The sequence below is a fragment of the Porites lutea genome, chromosome 2 (genome assembly GCF_958299795.1).
Source record: "Porites lutea chromosome 2, jaPorLute2.1, whole genome shotgun sequence".
Lineage (NCBI taxonomy): Eukaryota > Metazoa > Cnidaria > Anthozoa > Scleractinia > Poritidae > Porites > Porites lutea.
The window spans coordinates 38,955,724-38,973,194 of record NC_133202.1 but is presented as its reverse complement, the minus strand read 5'-3'; the positions used below and the strand labels follow the sequence as shown (position 1 = coordinate 38,973,194).

The following is a 17,471-nucleotide window of genomic DNA, read 5'->3' as shown; positions in this document are numbered from 1 at the left end:
AGCTTGAAAACACCAGCATCTGATCAACTAGATATCCTTTCATGCCCTTGGAGAGGCTTAGCTCATTCCCTCCCAAAATTTACTCAGAAAAGTAATCCTGAAGTTGTGAGAACAGCTTTCTCAATGTGATCGGTGAAAATGGAGTTTTAAACATGAGGTTTCCTGGAGTTCAAAGGCCCAACTGTCCTCCACATGAGGTTTTCAAGCACTGGCAAAGTGCACAAATACAAAGTCAAGATCTTGTTCTCAACCACTAAAGTGGGCACCAGGTCCCTGTCTGCACACAGCTTTTTTTTCATGTACTTCTGGGTCACTTAATAGCTTTGTCCTCCCTGCTAAGCTTAAGTTTCAAAAATGGCATCTGGTAGGGCGAAATGGCACAACCATGTACACAGTAATTGGGACTATTAATCACGATCCAAGTGCAGTATGGACAACCCCATAGACACAGGACATGTGATCCTGAATAAAGCCTCAGTTTTGCAGTAGGTGTCAATTTGATTTCAAAACACAACAATTACATGATTATTTTTTTGATACTTCAAATTTGACCACTCCTACCTCTGGATACTCTCCATTTACAACTCGAGGACTTGATGGTTGTGCATCTACGCCATCTGTGAGCAAGAAAACAATACATGCATGTAGGTCACAGCAAAGATCCTAAACAGAAAACCCAATCAGGGCTGACTCTAAGATTTCAAGTTGCCAGGTGCAAGCAATTATTACTATGCAGGGAATTGTGACTCAACTTATTAAATACATTTTAACGTTATCCTATCACCTTCCTAGTGTGACTTGTAAATTTTCATTGATTCACGGAAATGCCAGATAAAAAAATTGCTTCTGGCCCTTCAGTATCGTATTGACTCAGTCACATGCATACACAGGGTTTTCACTATTTTTTAAAGTAGAGGGGTGCCCAAGGTTGAGTACAATGAGAAAGTTGGTTTGAAAGTCAGCTTGTAAATTTTCCTTGAAGGTGGGTACTGTACTGTCTTAGAGTGCACTGGTGTCGGTAACAGGGTGTCAACTTTTAATAAAAAAAATTAATCAGGGAGATCAGGCAGTCAACAACAACCCACCTTCAAAGGAGCCTCTTCTTGGCCCGCGAGTACTGGAGTTACTATTCCAAGGAGAAGAAGAACTGACCGGTGATTTGGGCAGCAGTGGACTTCTACAAAATACAAGAATGAACATTGACTTACAAAATGATTAACAAAAAAAATCCAAACATGCAGACAAAACAAGCACCAAGAAATTAATATCAAGAAACTGATGTTCAGCTTATACAGCTGATTTACCTTGAAACAAAATATGCAATCAAGAGCAAATAAGTGAAGGAAATTCTCCAAAGACATCAAATTTCTCCCAAAAACTAAATGTACCTTGGAGGACTTGGCCTCGAGTTTCCAGTTGGGCTGGACCAGGAATTCTGTAGATGAATGAAAATGAAACTAGGTTATGGGACTACTAATGGCAGAAATAATAAACTACTAGTAAGACACTCGCATTGCCTCCCTAGAATAAAACAATCAAGGAACAGTAGAAATCAGGGGTTAATAAAACTTTTCCCTGTGCAATTTACAATGTAGCCATTGTTTTAGAGTCTGAAAACAATACCTATACTTGTAATTACACTCATAAAAGGTTTACTGAATTAATACTGCATACAGTTCTGGTAATATAAGAGCATTATTTATCATCGGATTTATCATTATTTATCATCATGATCATGACTAGGACATGGACCATGCACAGTAAATGTAGGTGCTAGTAAGAAAAACCTGCTGTTTATTGTATATTTACAAAGGATCCAAAAGACAAAGAAATCAAGTTTCAGGATAGTGCTCTCCAGTGCAAACTTGTAGAGAAGTTAGACTAACATTTCAAACAGCAAATTATTGTGGACACATGTGATTATAAGCACCATACTGACCACCACTAAGTCAGAATGTCACCGTACCACCCTAGTTATCTTTATAGAATCCATCCTCTAGTATCTTCCTACAATCCATACAGACTATTCCGACTCCCAATAACATGTTTGCCAAGAAATAAACCTGACATCCAATTAATGTAAAATTAACAAACTGTTTTTATGGCCACATCAAAAAGCAAAAAGTAGGGGTTGGGCCAAAGCCCTTTCAGCCTTCACCTGCTCAGGGGATATATTACAGGAGTTTGCCGCTGAGCCTTTGAGACTCTGAACCTGCTGCAGTCAGAAATAGATGAATTTGTGACCCTGATTCTAGGCAATATTTATTGTGAAAATGGGATCCTGTTCCAGGCAATAAGAAAAAAGATGTGTTCAGGCAATACGCATTATTATTATTATACATTAATTTATTAATTCCTTGTTTACATCAAGTTTTTTTACCTTGGAATTCATTTAACCTTGATAGAAAATAATCAAGGATTATGGGGAAAAACCAACCCTGTTCCAGAATCAAACTTAAGTAAACTATGCATGTACCTGTTTTCCACAGATAAAGGATGGGTCAAAGAGGCAAAAAAAAAAAAACATTGTACCTTGTTTGGCGGCACATAAACGTGGTGCCTTCTTATGGGAGTAACTCCCCCCCCCCCTCCCCCCTGCCCCACTGGGTTCCAGCTTCACCTCTTGACCTCCACAAACAAAGAGCAAAGTATGTTGACGTTATGGGTGTAGTGTACTGCAAATTACTCTTCAGAAATACGCCCTTTTTCATGCTAAATTTTTTTAGGCAATCTAAAGACCGCATACCCTGCGAGCAGAGGCCCTTCGATCTTCCTAGATAAGTCGACTTATCTAGGAAGATCGAAGGGCCTCTGCTCGCAGGGTAAAGACCGCAGTTCTGAAAAGATAAACTTGTAAAGTAAAATTCGTAGGATACAGGCCTAACTCCCGTGTAAAAGGAATAGAGTTTAACTTTAACATTCACCAGGGTTTCAATGAAAAGATGGCCAAGAGCTGGCAGAAACTGTATTAAAACATATCGTGCAGGAAAAGAATTTACCGCCTAGTGACAGAAACACACACAAGCGTAACAAGGGATAAGCTGGCAAATCGCTTGTTTGAAATGAATTCCTTTACTTCCCAAAGGTTAATAATAATCTAATACTCCGCCGAACATTACGCGCAAGGTGAAACATCAGTTTAAAAGAAAACTGATCTTTGACATGAGAGGCCAGATATCTTCAAAATACAGATCCTTTGCTTGGGATCAGATATCAAAATTTGACAGAGGGACAGCTGCGAATGACAAATATAAGATGCAAAGTTCCAGACCCAAATTAAAAGCATGTAGGCCAAAATTAATAATACGAAATACTGCTCTACTTTAAAACCTAGGGAAAGTTTTATTCAAAGTGAGAGACACTTCTTTCTTGCAAACCACTGTTAAAAACGTTGCCATCTTACCTCACGCCCGCGCCCCAATGGTCGCGGTTTCCCAGGAAAGCCATTACGAGATCTCTGTTCCCCATCCATGGCAAGAAATGTCGTCCAAACACCTAATGCAGCTCACTTAGCTAACCTTGCTTCGATTTTCCTTGAAAGAAGTAAAAAGCGGTTTAAAACGCTGGGAGGAAGAACCGCTCTGCTCAGATATACAAGAATCCGCGAAACCTTGACGCACTGGAGTTGACACCTTCCCGCGTTTGCCGCTTGCGCACGTGTGATAAGCCCGCGTTACTAAGGCTCAGCGGACAATATTTTCATTGTTACTAAATGGGTGGGGAGGGGGAAAGGGACTAATAAATTTTTATGTATAAATATTTCTCTGACCGATATGATAATTTAATTCCCTCTATAAGCAAAAACTAGTTCATAATATCTTTGAAGCCGCTGAAATTTGAAATAGTTGTAGTTGTTGATGTCGCTTTTTTGCAAAAGGTTTTCATTAACGAATCCCCCAATGACACCCCTGACAAAAAAAAATTTCCAGTAGCACTCATCCCCTAGACAAAAATTACCACTCGATTCAAACATGGCGGAGGTGAGAAGACTTTTTTCTTTGTTAGAGTTCAAATGTCTTGATCATTTTTACTTTATTAACCGTTTCAATGTCTTTTCTATTCGCTAGGGGATCCATCATTACTTCGATGGCCTTGTAGCGAGGTAAGAAGGTGAAATGTTTGGATAAATGGTCTTCGCGGCTGACAGGACACAAGTCTCGTGACCAAAATCGTAAATGTAACAGTACTGTTTGGTGGAAGCTTCTTTCACTTATCTTGTGGTCCTTTCTTTTGCAGGCATGAAGGAATTCTCGCCATTTTGGTTACAGACAGAGACGGAGTTCCTCTAGTGAAAGGTTAAAGTCAATTAATTTGCTTGTTGATACTGAAAGATCGATATAGCAAAAAGTGTTAGGAATAGTATCATGGCGCGGGACCAAGGCTGTAGCCAGATGAAATTCTCACCAAGAAAGTTAGGACAAAAATATCTATAACCTTTTTAGCAACATATTTTTCCACAAGGCACTCCTAGGTGCAGATATATGCGCACAGGTCCTTAAAAGTGGAACCTCGATAGAACGAAGGGCTAAGGCAAAATGCGTTAGCTATACCGAAGTTTCGTCATATCGAGGTTCTTTTCCATATATTTTACTATTACTGGGGTAAGGGAGATCATTTATGATACCCAGGACTTTGTCATATAGAGGTTCATTATATCAAGGTTCAACTGTATACTCTAAAGAGACTCTTTTGCAGAAACGCCTCCTCCCCACCCCCACCCCCACATAAACACAAATTGACCCATTCCCTAAATTATAGGGTACGATCAATTCAACTGAAATTTACCGAAATTTTGATCCAAAACTCAATGGAACCATTCGGGCCAACTGGAAAAGTTTCAAAAAAACTGGTCCACCTTTTGAGGTTAACCACTTTTCCCGGTCAGACCAGTCGGAATTTTGGTTGAATGGATCGCGCCCATGATGTGGGCATGGCTCAAGCAATAAATATGCAAAGTCATTAGATACAGGCTGCCAAAATTCTCTTTTATGAGAAAGCAGTCTTGTGATGAAATGCAGTGGACATGCAAAAATGCTACATTTGGCAACCTCTGCAAATCTTCAGGAATGTTTGTAAGTCATCAGAACATCTTTGGCACTGTTCCAAATTCGTTGGACTTTTCTGGTAGTTTGGGAAGTGTAGTTAAAAAAATCACATGCACTTGACTCAGGAGAAGTTGGTAGGTTTAGTATGTGTGTACGGTAGCCTGCTGAGTCTTGTATTGATAGTAATAATCCTGGACTTTTGGCAAAGTAAATGGTCAGTCCTTCCTCAGAGACAGGTTTCAACAAATCAGGTCAAGGTTGTTCAAACGTAAGATAGCGCTATCCACCGGATAAATTACTATCCAATGGATAAGTATTAGGGAAACTATTGCATTATCCAGTGGATAGAAATTTGTGTGGTAGATAGTGTTATCCAAACAACTGGGGCCAGGAGTTTAGTTATAAATTTGTCATAAGGAAAAATGCTCCACAAATCCCAGTTATTAAGCTTCTTTCCTCCTGGATTAGCCTGTTGATGCTTTTTGCAGTTAGGGTTGTACGTGCAATATTATGTATCTAAGTTTCTTTTTATTTTATGCCACAGAATTAAACAATAATTATTTAAGTCTGTGTCTTAAAATAAAAAAAACTTAGATACATAATATTACACATACAACCTTAACTGCAAAAAGCAGCAACAGGCTAATCTAGGAGGAATTAAGTACAGTCAAACCTCATTAATACGGACACTTAGCCTCCCACATAGACGTTCCTAGGGGTTTGTCAGACGTTCCTGCCCCACGAACGTCTGCTGAATTGGTGGTTAAATTCCTTTCCCTTTGTTCGTGTTTGCAAATATCAGTTGGAGCTCACGTGCAGATTATCGGAGAACCAATCAGCGCTGAAGTGAAAGTGTTGATAAGCCAAGCACATATGTACAAGCTTGGTAGGGTGTGTTACATGACCAAAGAGTTTTCATATGGACAAAATTTTAGGAGATAAGCCTTTCGTTTTGTATATTTCTCTTTTTAAAGGCTGGATTAGATGTCATTTGCTCATAAAGGTTGCTCTGTGGGTGAGGCAATGGCGGAAGTTGTAACTGAACAAAAGGCAGAGTTTTTTTTCGCACTTTATTGTGTTGTAGTAAAGCCGACTTCCGTTCAGCAAATTAAACCTCCAAGGTATTTTTTTCAATGAGATTGTGAGGGCAGTCTCTAGTTTAAAGGCGTGTGAGTGAAAAAAATCTTGGTTGGACATAGCCGAAAAAGGTTGAACTTTATATCAGGTAAAATATAGAATATACCACGCTAATGTAGAAGAAAACTTCATTACCCAAGTCAGTGTTGTTACGTAAATTTGAGATTGCCCTAACACACAGTAAGATTTACTCAAGGCAGATTTTTATTCGTCCTTTCTGTAAAATCATTTACGAGAAAAATATTCTGCGGACACAATTTGCGAACACAGGTGGGATTTCATCGAAAACTAGCAAATTTATTATAAATAATAGTTCTTAAAATTAATTTCTCTCTCTAACATACAGTTTCAGATCCCAAAGTACCACAAAATGCTCTTAGGGCCAGCTTTCTCTCAACATTTTCCACAACAGCAGAACAGGTAAGATCTAGACCATTGTTGTGCTTACAGTTTCCATAGAAACTGTAACACTATGCAGTCATGCTGTGTCTGTAATGTCCATAGGTAAGCAAAGTAATAATTCTGAAGGCCAAATACAGAATACTGTGTGATTCAGTTCGCAAACAAGGAGAGTCTATTGCACTGTACTCCAGTCATAACTTGTCATTTTATCAAAGTTATTTATTTTTTCTAGTCAAAAGAAATTTTGACTAAAAATTTTGGGGTGTTTGTCGTTTTCTACAGGAAGCTTGAAGGACAGCACAACATTGCATGGAAAATTGGTAAAATGTCAGAGAGGCCGTTTAGAGTAAAGTTTCTCAACTATCTTTATCACTGATTGCAGAACTACGTGTTTTAATGCATCTATCATAAATCAGATAAAAAGAGTAAAGTGAACATGGGTGTTTGATGAAGGTCAAAGCTGTAAAGGCAGTCCTATTAACTCTTGGTGTATAATTGCAGACTTATTTACAATTTCATTTCTCCATTCCAGGCAAGCAAGCTGGGATTATCCAAAAACAAAAGCATTGTGTGTTTCTTTGCTTCTTATCAGGTAAGTTAAACTTATAAGGGGCAAAATAAGAGCAACTTCATTTTTGTTATATGTAGAGAGATGGATTACTGGCTTTCAAAATGTAGTTGTGGTTTAGTTTCTATTAAAGAGATTAAGAATCATATTTACAACAAACGGCAAACATCAGGTTCAAGTTGAGAATTTCTCAGAGGAGAAAATAATCAGAGAAAAACTGTCCATAACAATTCTTAAGAATAAACTGGCGTGAAACCACATATTTTTGAGTAGGCGTAATAATCAGTAAAGGACAATTAAGGGGAAAACTTGGTCACATGATACAAATTCACGTCTGCCCTTTGGTGTAAAGGTGATTTTTAATCTCTCCGTTGCCTTAAATTGGGGTATAGCATTGTTTGATCGATGAGTTGGAAACAAAGGTGAATAAAATGTAAATCAACGGTAACATTAAACCTCAACTAATAGGTGTACATTATTTCATTTTCATTTACTGTCTTTCCAGTATTATTCTCTTTATGGAACTATTGTTGGTTTGTTTGCAGGTGGTTCATTTTAGTTTTCCACCTCTTGTTGTCAGTATAATTGCAACCAGCCAGGCAAATACAGGTCAGTTCAACTTTGTTTTTTAATTAGAAATTTCACTACAAGGCATGAACTTGGACAAAATAATATGGAAAAGACGACGCCTTTTCCCTTTGAAAAAAGGGGATGATGGTAGGCAAACACCATAATGTGTCATTTTGACAACCTTGATTTAGTGATTGGGTGGGGCAGGGAGTGCTGCTCATAATTGTGCTCTTTGTTGCGGTCAACTCAATTCAGGTATCTGTCTTTTAAAGTATTGAAGAAAATTACCACCTCTAGGGGTCCATTCAAGAGAAATGTTAACCTTATAAAGTCAGTAGATTGCAAAAACTAGCATGACAACAATAGAAGTAAGATTGAAAGCAGCCCCATCTTTAGATTTAGCACAGTCTTTTCCAGACTTTTCTATTTGACAAAATAGAAAAGGTCTTTATAAGAAGCTGGCCAGCATTGTAATATCCCAAATTTCGCCACTGCAAAAAGTTGCTGATGAGTATTATTTTAGGGGCTGTAATGTGCAGTGAAAAAAATTGAAAACTGACAAAAGCTTGCAACCATAACGTTGTTGTTGTTGTTTGTTTGTTTGTTTGTTTGTTTGTTTTAGGTCTCCTGCTGGGACTAGAAAGCGACTTTGAACAAACAATAAGTGCAGTAAAAAGTGTTGTGGATGGAGTATAGAACACAAATTGTAACAAATTAAAATTAGTTAATGATAGAATTTAGAAATACAATTTATTACTTTTTACAAGAAGCTTCTCAGGTCAAGATTTCTTTTGAGGTACGCTATCAACAATCAGTGAAAAAAAATTGCTTCGGTCATTTAAGGCACGTCAACAACTTTATTATTGAAGGCGCGTAAAGTCAAAGAAAGTTGGGCTAGACCACTTCATAGAAATTCCGACTTGTTCTTCTCGAAGACTGTATGTTTTGTATGAACAGAGAACAAAAGGTTTTTCAATAAAATCAACTATTGAGATATCCCAGTCTTCTCTCCCATGAATCTTTGGTGCTGACTCATCATCAGTTCTGAGATTCTTCTTGAAACTATTTCCGTAGAGGCAACCGTTCGTTTCGATACAAATCGTTTGGAAAAGAACTTAAGCAGTGAAATTGCACAAAATTTTGATCATTTCAAGTAGAGTTTTCGCGTGAACAAGAAAACCATTTGGGTGAATATTCTTCGTTCTTTAAGCCAAGTACGTGAGACTATTTACAACTTGACTGAATAAACTTATATCGAAATAAGTTTGTATCAAAACGACCGGTAACTTCCACTGCAAGCAATTGCAATAAAATTAGGATGCAAATTTGGCAGCAAAGAGAAAAGTTGTGGGAGGTTGGGTGTGGCCTCCCAAGCAGACGTTCTTAGGGCTTCAATCGTCACGCTTTGTCCTTCTTCTATGTCACGGGGAATGAACTCGTGACGAAGCCCTAAGAACGTCTGCATAGGAAGCTAGGGTAGTTGTGAAAATAACAGTCGGTACTAGGCCCACCCTCCAAAATCGATACGCGGCACGCCCGGCCTCCAAAACACCCTGCCATATGCCACACTCGATATCTGTGTGCCATTGCATTTCATTTATATTTGTGGGTTTTAAGCCGTGAAAGACCATTGGCTAGCACGGCATCTCTTAGCCCTGTTTTTCTGTACGTTATCAGGAGGGCCATAACGGATCTTTTACAGCAAAGAGCCCAAAAATGTGTCCACTTTTGATTTATTCACATTCTTTCGTGCAGATTTAATCAAATCAAAGGCCAGCTGGAAACTGTCCTCGACTTCTGATTGGTTAATGCCTACACGAAAGAATGTGAGTTAATCAAAGGAGGTCACAGTTTTGGGCTCCCTGCTGTAATTGATCATGCCCAAACATGAGAAGTACAAGCTGTAAGCGGAAAGGTTTCAGGGATTGTTTGGGAGAACAGTACAAACAATGATGTTGCCTCACTTTCATTCATTACGACGTAAGTTGATTTTTTATTTCTTAGCTGCTGTTACAGAATCTCTTGAAAATCAAGCGTTTAATTTCTTGCTTCATTATCCCGTCTCGTATTGAATATATCAAAGGGTTGATACAGGAGTTACAGAGAGTGAGGACCAGCCCCCCACGGACAATCCAGGGAGGAACGGAACTGGGGTCGATTAGCTTCCAAACTGTTGCCAGGGAGTAGAGAGCCCAGCACGCGGCGAATGATCCAACCAACAGTAGGACTGTCTTGAGGGCTTTGTTGTCTTCATCAGCTCCAGCATTACTTGCGTGTGTCTTCGTCATTGCGGCTTCTGCATTCTCTTCAGTCTCGTTTTTTGAGGGAATAAGATTGTAGACATTCTTTCTTTTGGATTCTCTCGCTATGCGGTATATTCTGAAGTAAGCATAAACCATTGCTCCGACAGGTAAAGCAAAGGCAAAAATTGCCAGTGAAAGCATATAGCTTTTGTTGGCTAGCCCCTCCCCACCCCAGTTTGGTTTACAAGTGTGTGTAAACTCGTCCAACTTAGTGCTTCCCCATTTAAATAGAGGACCAATGGCCCAGAATACTGAATGCACCCAGCTTGCAGCTATGATGAGTTTGTAGCGCCGTTTAGTTACTGTCATCTCGGCCATTGTCTCTAGTGGTTTCGAGAGTGCGTTGTAGCGGTCCACGCTAATGATGGTCAGCGTCACTATAGAAGAATTCACTGAAAAGCTTATGAGTACGGCATATATCTGGCATAAGGTGTCTCCTAATGGCCAGTGGTGTAGCACAAACGCGGCTATGACCAGGGGTATACACAAGACGCCTAAAGAACGCAAAGGCTTTTAGTACAGTGTCGATGAACGGTGACCATTATTTAAACCTCAAAAGTGCTGAACTAGTAAGACTTGCTCCTTATCGCAAAGGCTTTTTTGTAAATTATATAAATTGCGCAGAACATGACATTAAAGCGCCGCTCCTGTGGACAGAAATGGAACAAAAACTGTTTTCCATTCTGATTCGTTATCAAATGCAGACTGAACGTATAAATCATTAAATATTATCATATATAATAAACCCACTGACTACAAGTAAAATTAAAGTAGTTGACTGTGACTAACAACTGTGGTCAAGACCTTGAATAGCTGTTTCATTGACCAATTTAACAACTATCTAACTTACTCAAACTCGGCTGAGTGGATGCCTTCTTAAAATGCCGTATGTTTCAAATCACCAATAATTCCAGCTAGACCTTCTGACGTCAAGTCAAACCCCGCTTTACGGCCGCTTAATACGGACACTTCTATATTACGCACAAGAGAGGATGAAGTGGACAGAGAAGGCATCCCCCATACACACCCTATTCCATAGGTAATTCGTCTCAAGTTATTTTTAGAATCGGGATAAGGTTACCTCGCGCGCTGCGTGGATGTTTCGTGGAGGTTTCGCATGACTAAGCGCCGTGCAAAACATGTCGAGCGAAAGGCAATGAAAGCGTAAAGAGATCGAGAGCATTTCTGAATGTTGAAGCGAAATGAGTCGGCGCTCACCTGCGAAAAGGTGATCGCTTGACTTTTTGACAACCCGTGAAGTTGTCGTAATATAACCTCAGTGCTTCAATAAATGAGAAATTTCGCCGGTCTATTGAAACCGGTCGTTTGTATAATAAAACAAGTAGGACGCCAAGTGTTATTTTTGTTGAATAATAAAAGACTAATAAAAGAATAAATATCAAACCAGAAATTGCTCTCTTCAAACTGTGAATTATAAATGATCCGAAGAGAATATTCAGTGTGTTAAGGATTTCCCTGCTGTACTGTTAGCTCTATACAAGAGAAGAAAAGCAATTCTTTTTTAATTTCTGTTTCGCTGACACAGCTTTAGCAGAAATCTCTCTTTAGTCGTTTTCGTCGACAAAACAAATAGCAATCGCTCTCCGCGGCTTCCGCCATTTTTTTCTGGGTCAATTCGTGAAGGACGCGTGGCTCAGAGCGTGAGTCATCCATGCGGAACACATTCGCGCTATGTGATTGGCTGTTGTCTAATCCCCCTTGAGATCTATGGTCTTAAAAATAACTCGAGACGAATTACCTATGGAATAGGGTGTGTATGGGGGATGCCTTCTCTGTCCCTTTTATCCTCTCTTGATTACGGACGATTGGCTTTTTCCCTGGGGACTGAGAAAGCCCTTGCATTTTCCCTACTCAACCCTCTTAATACGAAAACTAACGAAAATTAGAGCCAGATTGTTTTTGTCTTCGCTATAATTTTTCAGTAAAATGTGTAGAAAAGTGGACAGTTTTAACCCTTGCACTGATGTGTCTTATGCTTCTCTGCGGTTCTTAATGCAGAGCTTCATATCATTCACATCTAAGACAATTCAACTTCTTCAATTTATATTTCTTTCCCCTTAATTTAGATATATTTTTCATGTAGCCATTAGGGGTAAATAAAAGGTGGAAAGGGGTTAGGGTCCGTGTGGTTTTCGTCCATTTGAATTTTACTCAATATTGAAAATTGAAAATCAAAACTTGACAATCGTTATTTTCAATGTTTGATTCCTCAAAAATTGAAAATCAAAAATTTACAATCTCAATTTTCAATGTTTGTTGCCAAGAAAGGTAAAATTAAACATCATTCTTCAATATTTTGAAAATCAAAAACTAAAAATTGAAAATGGCCAGTTAGTGGTTTTAACTTTTTGTTTTCAATTTCCTCTTCCCAAGATTCAAGCTATCAAAAATTCAAACTTAACAAAGCAATTCATGTGTAACAAACTGCAACAAACGGTGTTACTGCCGGGTGAAATCCAAAAATAAAATGGTTTTTTTATTTTCGTATTTACGATAAACAAAACTGCCAACCGACCAAAAGTACCTGTTATGGAAGCCGGGAGGGTAAAACCGGAAGTGGCACGACTGCAAACAGGATGGCGGTCGTCTTGAAGTGAAGGGGTGTTCCCAACCTCGTCCCCAGGGTCTTCTCGCTTTCCAGAAGACCCTGGGGACGAGGTTGGGAGTGTTCCGTGTCTTCGTGGAGCTGTCTCTAGAGGAACTGCTACGCCAACGGCAATCTAAGGCCTGCTTGTATCATGGCCGAGACGTTTTCAAGGAAATGAGCTGAAGTTTTTTTCACTGGTAAGTATGCTTTTGTTGTAACCTTGCAGCATTACTGTACGCAATTACCCTACGCAGGGTAAGGCGTTTCAGATCGGCAGTATAAAAGAGGGACTGTGGACTGCGGGCTGCGGACCACGGAATGTATAAAACACGGACTTTCTCAAAGTCCTTCGCTTCTCATTTCCGTTTCTCGCTCTCTCGCTCACTTGCCGCAAAAAACTTTAAAAATCTACCGCTCGCGCTTCGCGCTCGGGAAAAAAAATTGAGCTCGACTTGTGGGCAAGTCTATGTTTTAGTCTAATAATATCGTCACTTGAACCTAACCGTGTATAACCCCTTCAATGTGATGTTCACGTTCTAACAATCAATGGTTGCCGTAGCGTCTTCATAAGACCTGTTTAAATAGCAAGACCGATTGTATCCGAAACAGCCACAAAAGTCATAACAATTATAATGAAATGAAAAAGGACTTACAAGTGGCTCAGTTTAGGCCAAAATCACCAAGAATACCAAAGTTTTTCACGATGACCAAAATGCATAAAACTCTTCCTGTCGGCAGACCAATCGTACTCTCTGGTAGCGGTGGCCGCCACAGATCGCACTCGCACTCGCTTTTAAAAGACCAATCGCGCAAAAACAACAGTCTTACATCAAGGACACTAGCTAATAATAATATAATAATAATAATAATAATATTTATTGATTTGTATTGCGCAAATATCAATCCAGGGAAAGAAATTTTCATCTGCGCATAACAATGACTCAACAAAATCCTAAAATCCCAGTACATATTCCAAAAACAAAATTTACAGATCGTTCCTAAAAATTAGTAAAAGTAACAATTTAAAAATAAAAATTAATCTTTAAAATCCTATATACAAATCCTTCTCAATAAAGAGAATAAAAACAATAAATTAGCTGGGAAACGCCTTCTGAAATAAATGAGTTTTAAGAGCCTTCTTGAAAGCATTAACTGAAGATACATTTCTAATAAAAAAGGGAAGATCGTTCCATAATTTAGGGGCAGCCATATAAAAAGATCGATCACCAAGCGTGGAAAGAGACTTGCATGGTGGAATGTTAAGAAGTTTGCCGTTATTTGATCTAAGATAGTACCTACCCCCTGTGTCTTTCGGTGATACAAGTTCGGAAAATGCTACACACTTTATACACTTTCATTGAAAACACGCCACTTCCAGGTGAAGCAATTTGAGCTACGTTGGACATGTGTTCTCTCTGCACTAACATTCCCCAAGAAGGGGAAATCGAAATCGTTTGTCACCATTACGAAGAGCATTATCAGTCAATTTTACCTATCCCTACTTCATATTTGGAGGACGTAATGCGACTTATCTTAGGAGAAAACTAATTCAAATTCAACGGCAAACACTACGTACAGACACACGGCACTTGCAATGGGCACCAAAATGGCGGTTTGTGCTTTCTCGGTCATTTTCATGGCTCACTTTGATAAACAACTACTACATGCGAGCCCTTACAGACCATTTCTCTGTAAGAGATTTAGGCATATTCCCAGTGTGGACTCTTCCTGAAACCGAAATCAACAACTTTATAGATTGGTTCGTGAACTCTTTCCGCACAACAATAAATTTTACACTCGAGCTGTAATCAAAACAGATTGTTTTCCTTGACACTGGAGTTTTTAAAGGACCAAGATTCATTCAAACACATTTTATGACCTTTTAAGCCGACAGAAACGTTTCAAAATACGCATTTCTCCTCATTTTACCCTCTCAGCGTTAAGAAGGGCTTTGCGTATGGAGAAGCTGTGAGCGCGAAACTTTACTCCCAGGACGATCGTTTTAATAATCCCACGTTAAGACAGAAAATTCTTGACGCGCTTTAAGAAGTTTCGCTACAATAATGATGCTCACGACGATAAGGATGTAAACAAAGTTTATTGAAGCGAAGCGATGAGACGTTAACAATGTTGAAAAGAAGCGATGCGAAGCGAAGCGATGATTTAGGCGGTGTAGACGAAGAAAACGATGTACAAAGCGGCTTCGAAAACTAAGAAATAAATACAGCGAAAACTATACTTAGATTAACTAGAAACTACCTTAAAACTACGAAAACAAACTTTGGATTTCATTAATACGATGCAAAAAAGGCTTTATAAAACGTAACATCCACAAAGCAAAAAGACTTACTTCTGTGTTCGCGTTTGGATTTCTGACAGCGTTGACGTTGAACCTTCCTTTGATCTTAACACGATGACACGTTGACTAGAACTGAAAAAGTTTTCTGATCACGTTCGACAATGCTAACTAATACAAAAGATAATAGATTTCTTTGTTTTAAATCGTAAGTACGCTGGTATATCCGCGGCAAAAACCACAAATACTATAAAATAATAACGCAAACGAAACTACAAAGGGTTCGATAGGAAATACCTGGGAAATACGAAAAAGCATAAAATATTTGGCGGTAACAGAAGCCTTGCGCTTATTTAGAACAAACTTGGTTAAGGAATAATTGGAGTTAAAGAAGTTCTAAAGAATTTTTAACTCGCCTTACAGAACGAGGCTACCTCCGGGACCTTGTGGAAACAATCCTAACCGAAGTCCGCTTCGAATCGCGCACTGTGGCCTTAAAAGACAAACCCAAACCGTCAAAGAAGATTTTGCTGTTTGTAACGACTTTCAATCTTGCAACTCCGATTCTCAAAAAGATTCTAATAAAACACTAGCACCTTATTACAGGCAAAAAACACTCGCGCAAATATATCCTGACGCCGCCAATGTTACTTATCGCAAGGAAAAGACCTCTAAAAGAGTTTCTTGTTAGAGCCAACATTTCTTCACTTTAACAACAACATTAAAGGAGTTATACACGGTTACGGTCGAGTGACAATATTATTAGACCAAAACATGGCACGTAGTTCGCATTATATACCTGGTCCGTGTTTTAATTACACCCAGTCTGCAGTCCGTCCCTGCGTAGCGTAATGCTACAAGGTTACAACAAAAGCGTACTACCGGTGAAAAAACATTCAGCTCATTTCGTTGAAAACGTCTCGGCCATGATACAGGCAGGCCTTAGATTGCCGTTGGCTTTTATTTCCTCCAAAGACAGCTCGACGAAGACACGGAAAACTCGTTCACTTCTAGACGACCGCCATCTTCTTTGCAGTCGCGCCACTTCCGGTTTTACCCTCCCCTTCCATAACAGGTATTTTTGGTCGGTTGGCAATTTTGTTTTTCATAAATACGAAAATCAAAAAACGATTTTTAGTTTCGATTTCACCAGCAGTAACACCGTTTCTTGCAGAATTTGTTACACATGAATTGCTTTGTTAAGTTTAAATTTTTAATAGCTTGAATCTTGGGAGGAGGAAATTGAAAGCAAAAAGTTAAAACCACTAACTGGCCATTTTCAATTTTTAGTTTTTGATTTTCAAAATATTGAAGTATGATGCTCAATTTTACCTTTCTTAGCAACAAACATTGAAAATTGAAATTGTAAATTTTTGATTTTCAATTTTTGAGGATCAAATATTGAAAATAACGATTGTGAAGTTTTGATTTTCAACTTTTAATATTGAATGAAAATCAGATGGACGAAAACCACACGGACCGGTTAGCTTATGCGTTCTTGGTTCATCGCAAACTGAAGACAACAAATTAAAGCGACAATTTTGGGTTTAAATAATCATTTTGCACGAATAGACTGGGATCAGTTTCACGACCAGCACCTTTTTAGCAGGAAAGAGTTACCATAATCGCTATCAAAATCATTTTCACTTCAAAAGAGGCCTTTGCTACCTCTCTTCAGACGACCGGGAAAAATATCACCGCTACTTTTGAAGTCACAATGTTATGGGCAGTAGCTATAGGTGATATAGTCTTGATATGGTCTGTGCAAACTGACAAGGGAGTCATACCTTAAACATATCGGAGTAACCACAAGAGTTTTACACAGCTGGAGACACTTACCTAATATCAAGTCAGATGCTGCCAAACTAAGGTAATAGAAATAGGTTGGACTGTGAAGTTTCTCCTTCATAACCACAGCAAGAAAAACCATCACGTTACCAAGAATTGTGCCACAGCACGAGATGAGCAAGATTGTTACTTCCACCGCCACTTCTAGAAAACTTTCCTCTCTGTATGGCTCCATCTATGACAACGGGCAAAACCAGGTAAAAGCAAGATAAAAGGAAAAAAATAATGATAGTGTACTTTGAGAAAAACAGAATGTAGACGTAGCAGATAGGGATCAGGGATAACAGAGCGAAAGAAAAACGCAAGTAATGTCACGCGCTCGAGCTTCGGTCTTTGCTCACCAACTGAGTTAAATCCGAAATCGATCCATGGCTTTAGAATCCGGGATTCAGCTCAAGGAATCCGGAATCCCAGTAAGTAACGATGGGAACACCGTGCAAACCAGAATCCAACACTGTCTTGGATTACCTCTAAGGCCGGGGCGATCATGCTTGGATTTGGTCAGACTATTATTTGGTTACTTATTTGAGACACTTCTTTTGAACGACGAAGTAAAAGTGATTTTAGTTCTTTTTTGTTTAAATTAAAACTACGTGATTTACTTTACTTAATTAACTGATTTCAGTTTTCAACAAAGTCGGGTATAACTTTGGTTTGCGTCAACTAACCTTTTCAGTTTTGTTGTTATTTCGCC

At 38.9% G+C, this 17,471-nt stretch overlaps 3 protein-coding genes across 3 annotated transcripts in view; 1 reads left to right on the top strand and 2 right to left on the bottom strand.

The window, feature by feature from the left end:
• The window catches only part of LOC140926984 (serine/threonine-protein kinase 31-like), a 44,170-nt gene extending 40,538 nt beyond the window's left edge, over positions 1 to 3,632 (bottom strand). The window contains exons 1-4 of the mRNA XM_073376652.1: positions 3,404 to 3,632; positions 1,389 to 1,435; positions 1,086 to 1,177; positions 562 to 617 (exon numbers count right to left, since the gene is read on the bottom strand). Of these exons, the coding sequence (XP_073232753.1) occupies positions 562 to 617; positions 1,086 to 1,177; positions 1,389 to 1,435; positions 3,404 to 3,472 (264 nt within the window). The 5' untranslated portion in view covers positions 3,473 to 3,632. The remainder of the gene's footprint in view (positions 1 to 561; positions 618 to 1,085; positions 1,178 to 1,388; positions 1,436 to 3,403) is intronic.
• A 296-nt stretch (positions 3,633 to 3,928) lies between these two features.
• Positions 3,929 to 8,723, top strand: LOC140926983 (ragulator complex protein LAMTOR3-A-like). Its single transcript, XM_073376651.1, has 7 exons — positions 3,929 to 3,980; positions 4,068 to 4,102; positions 4,237 to 4,295; positions 6,529 to 6,602; positions 7,117 to 7,176; positions 7,698 to 7,761; positions 8,345 to 8,723. Exons 1-7 carry the CDS (start codon positions 3,972 to 3,974, stop codon positions 8,416 to 8,418), a joined length of 375 nt encoding a protein of 124 aa, XP_073232752.1. The 5' UTR covers positions 3,929 to 3,971; the 3' UTR covers positions 8,419 to 8,723.
• A 999-nt stretch (positions 8,724 to 9,722) lies between these two features.
• LOC140926982 (alpha-1A adrenergic receptor-like) lies at positions 9,723 to 16,974 on the bottom strand. The gene is made up of 2 exons (XM_073376650.1): positions 16,769 to 16,974; positions 9,723 to 10,519 (listed from the first exon to the last, which is right to left on the bottom strand). The coding sequence occupies exons 1-2, from the start codon at positions 16,950 to 16,952 to the stop codon at positions 9,723 to 9,725; spliced, it is 981 nt and encodes a 326-aa protein (XP_073232751.1). The 5' UTR covers positions 16,953 to 16,974.
• Between the last annotated feature and the right edge of the window lie 497 nt (positions 16,975 to 17,471).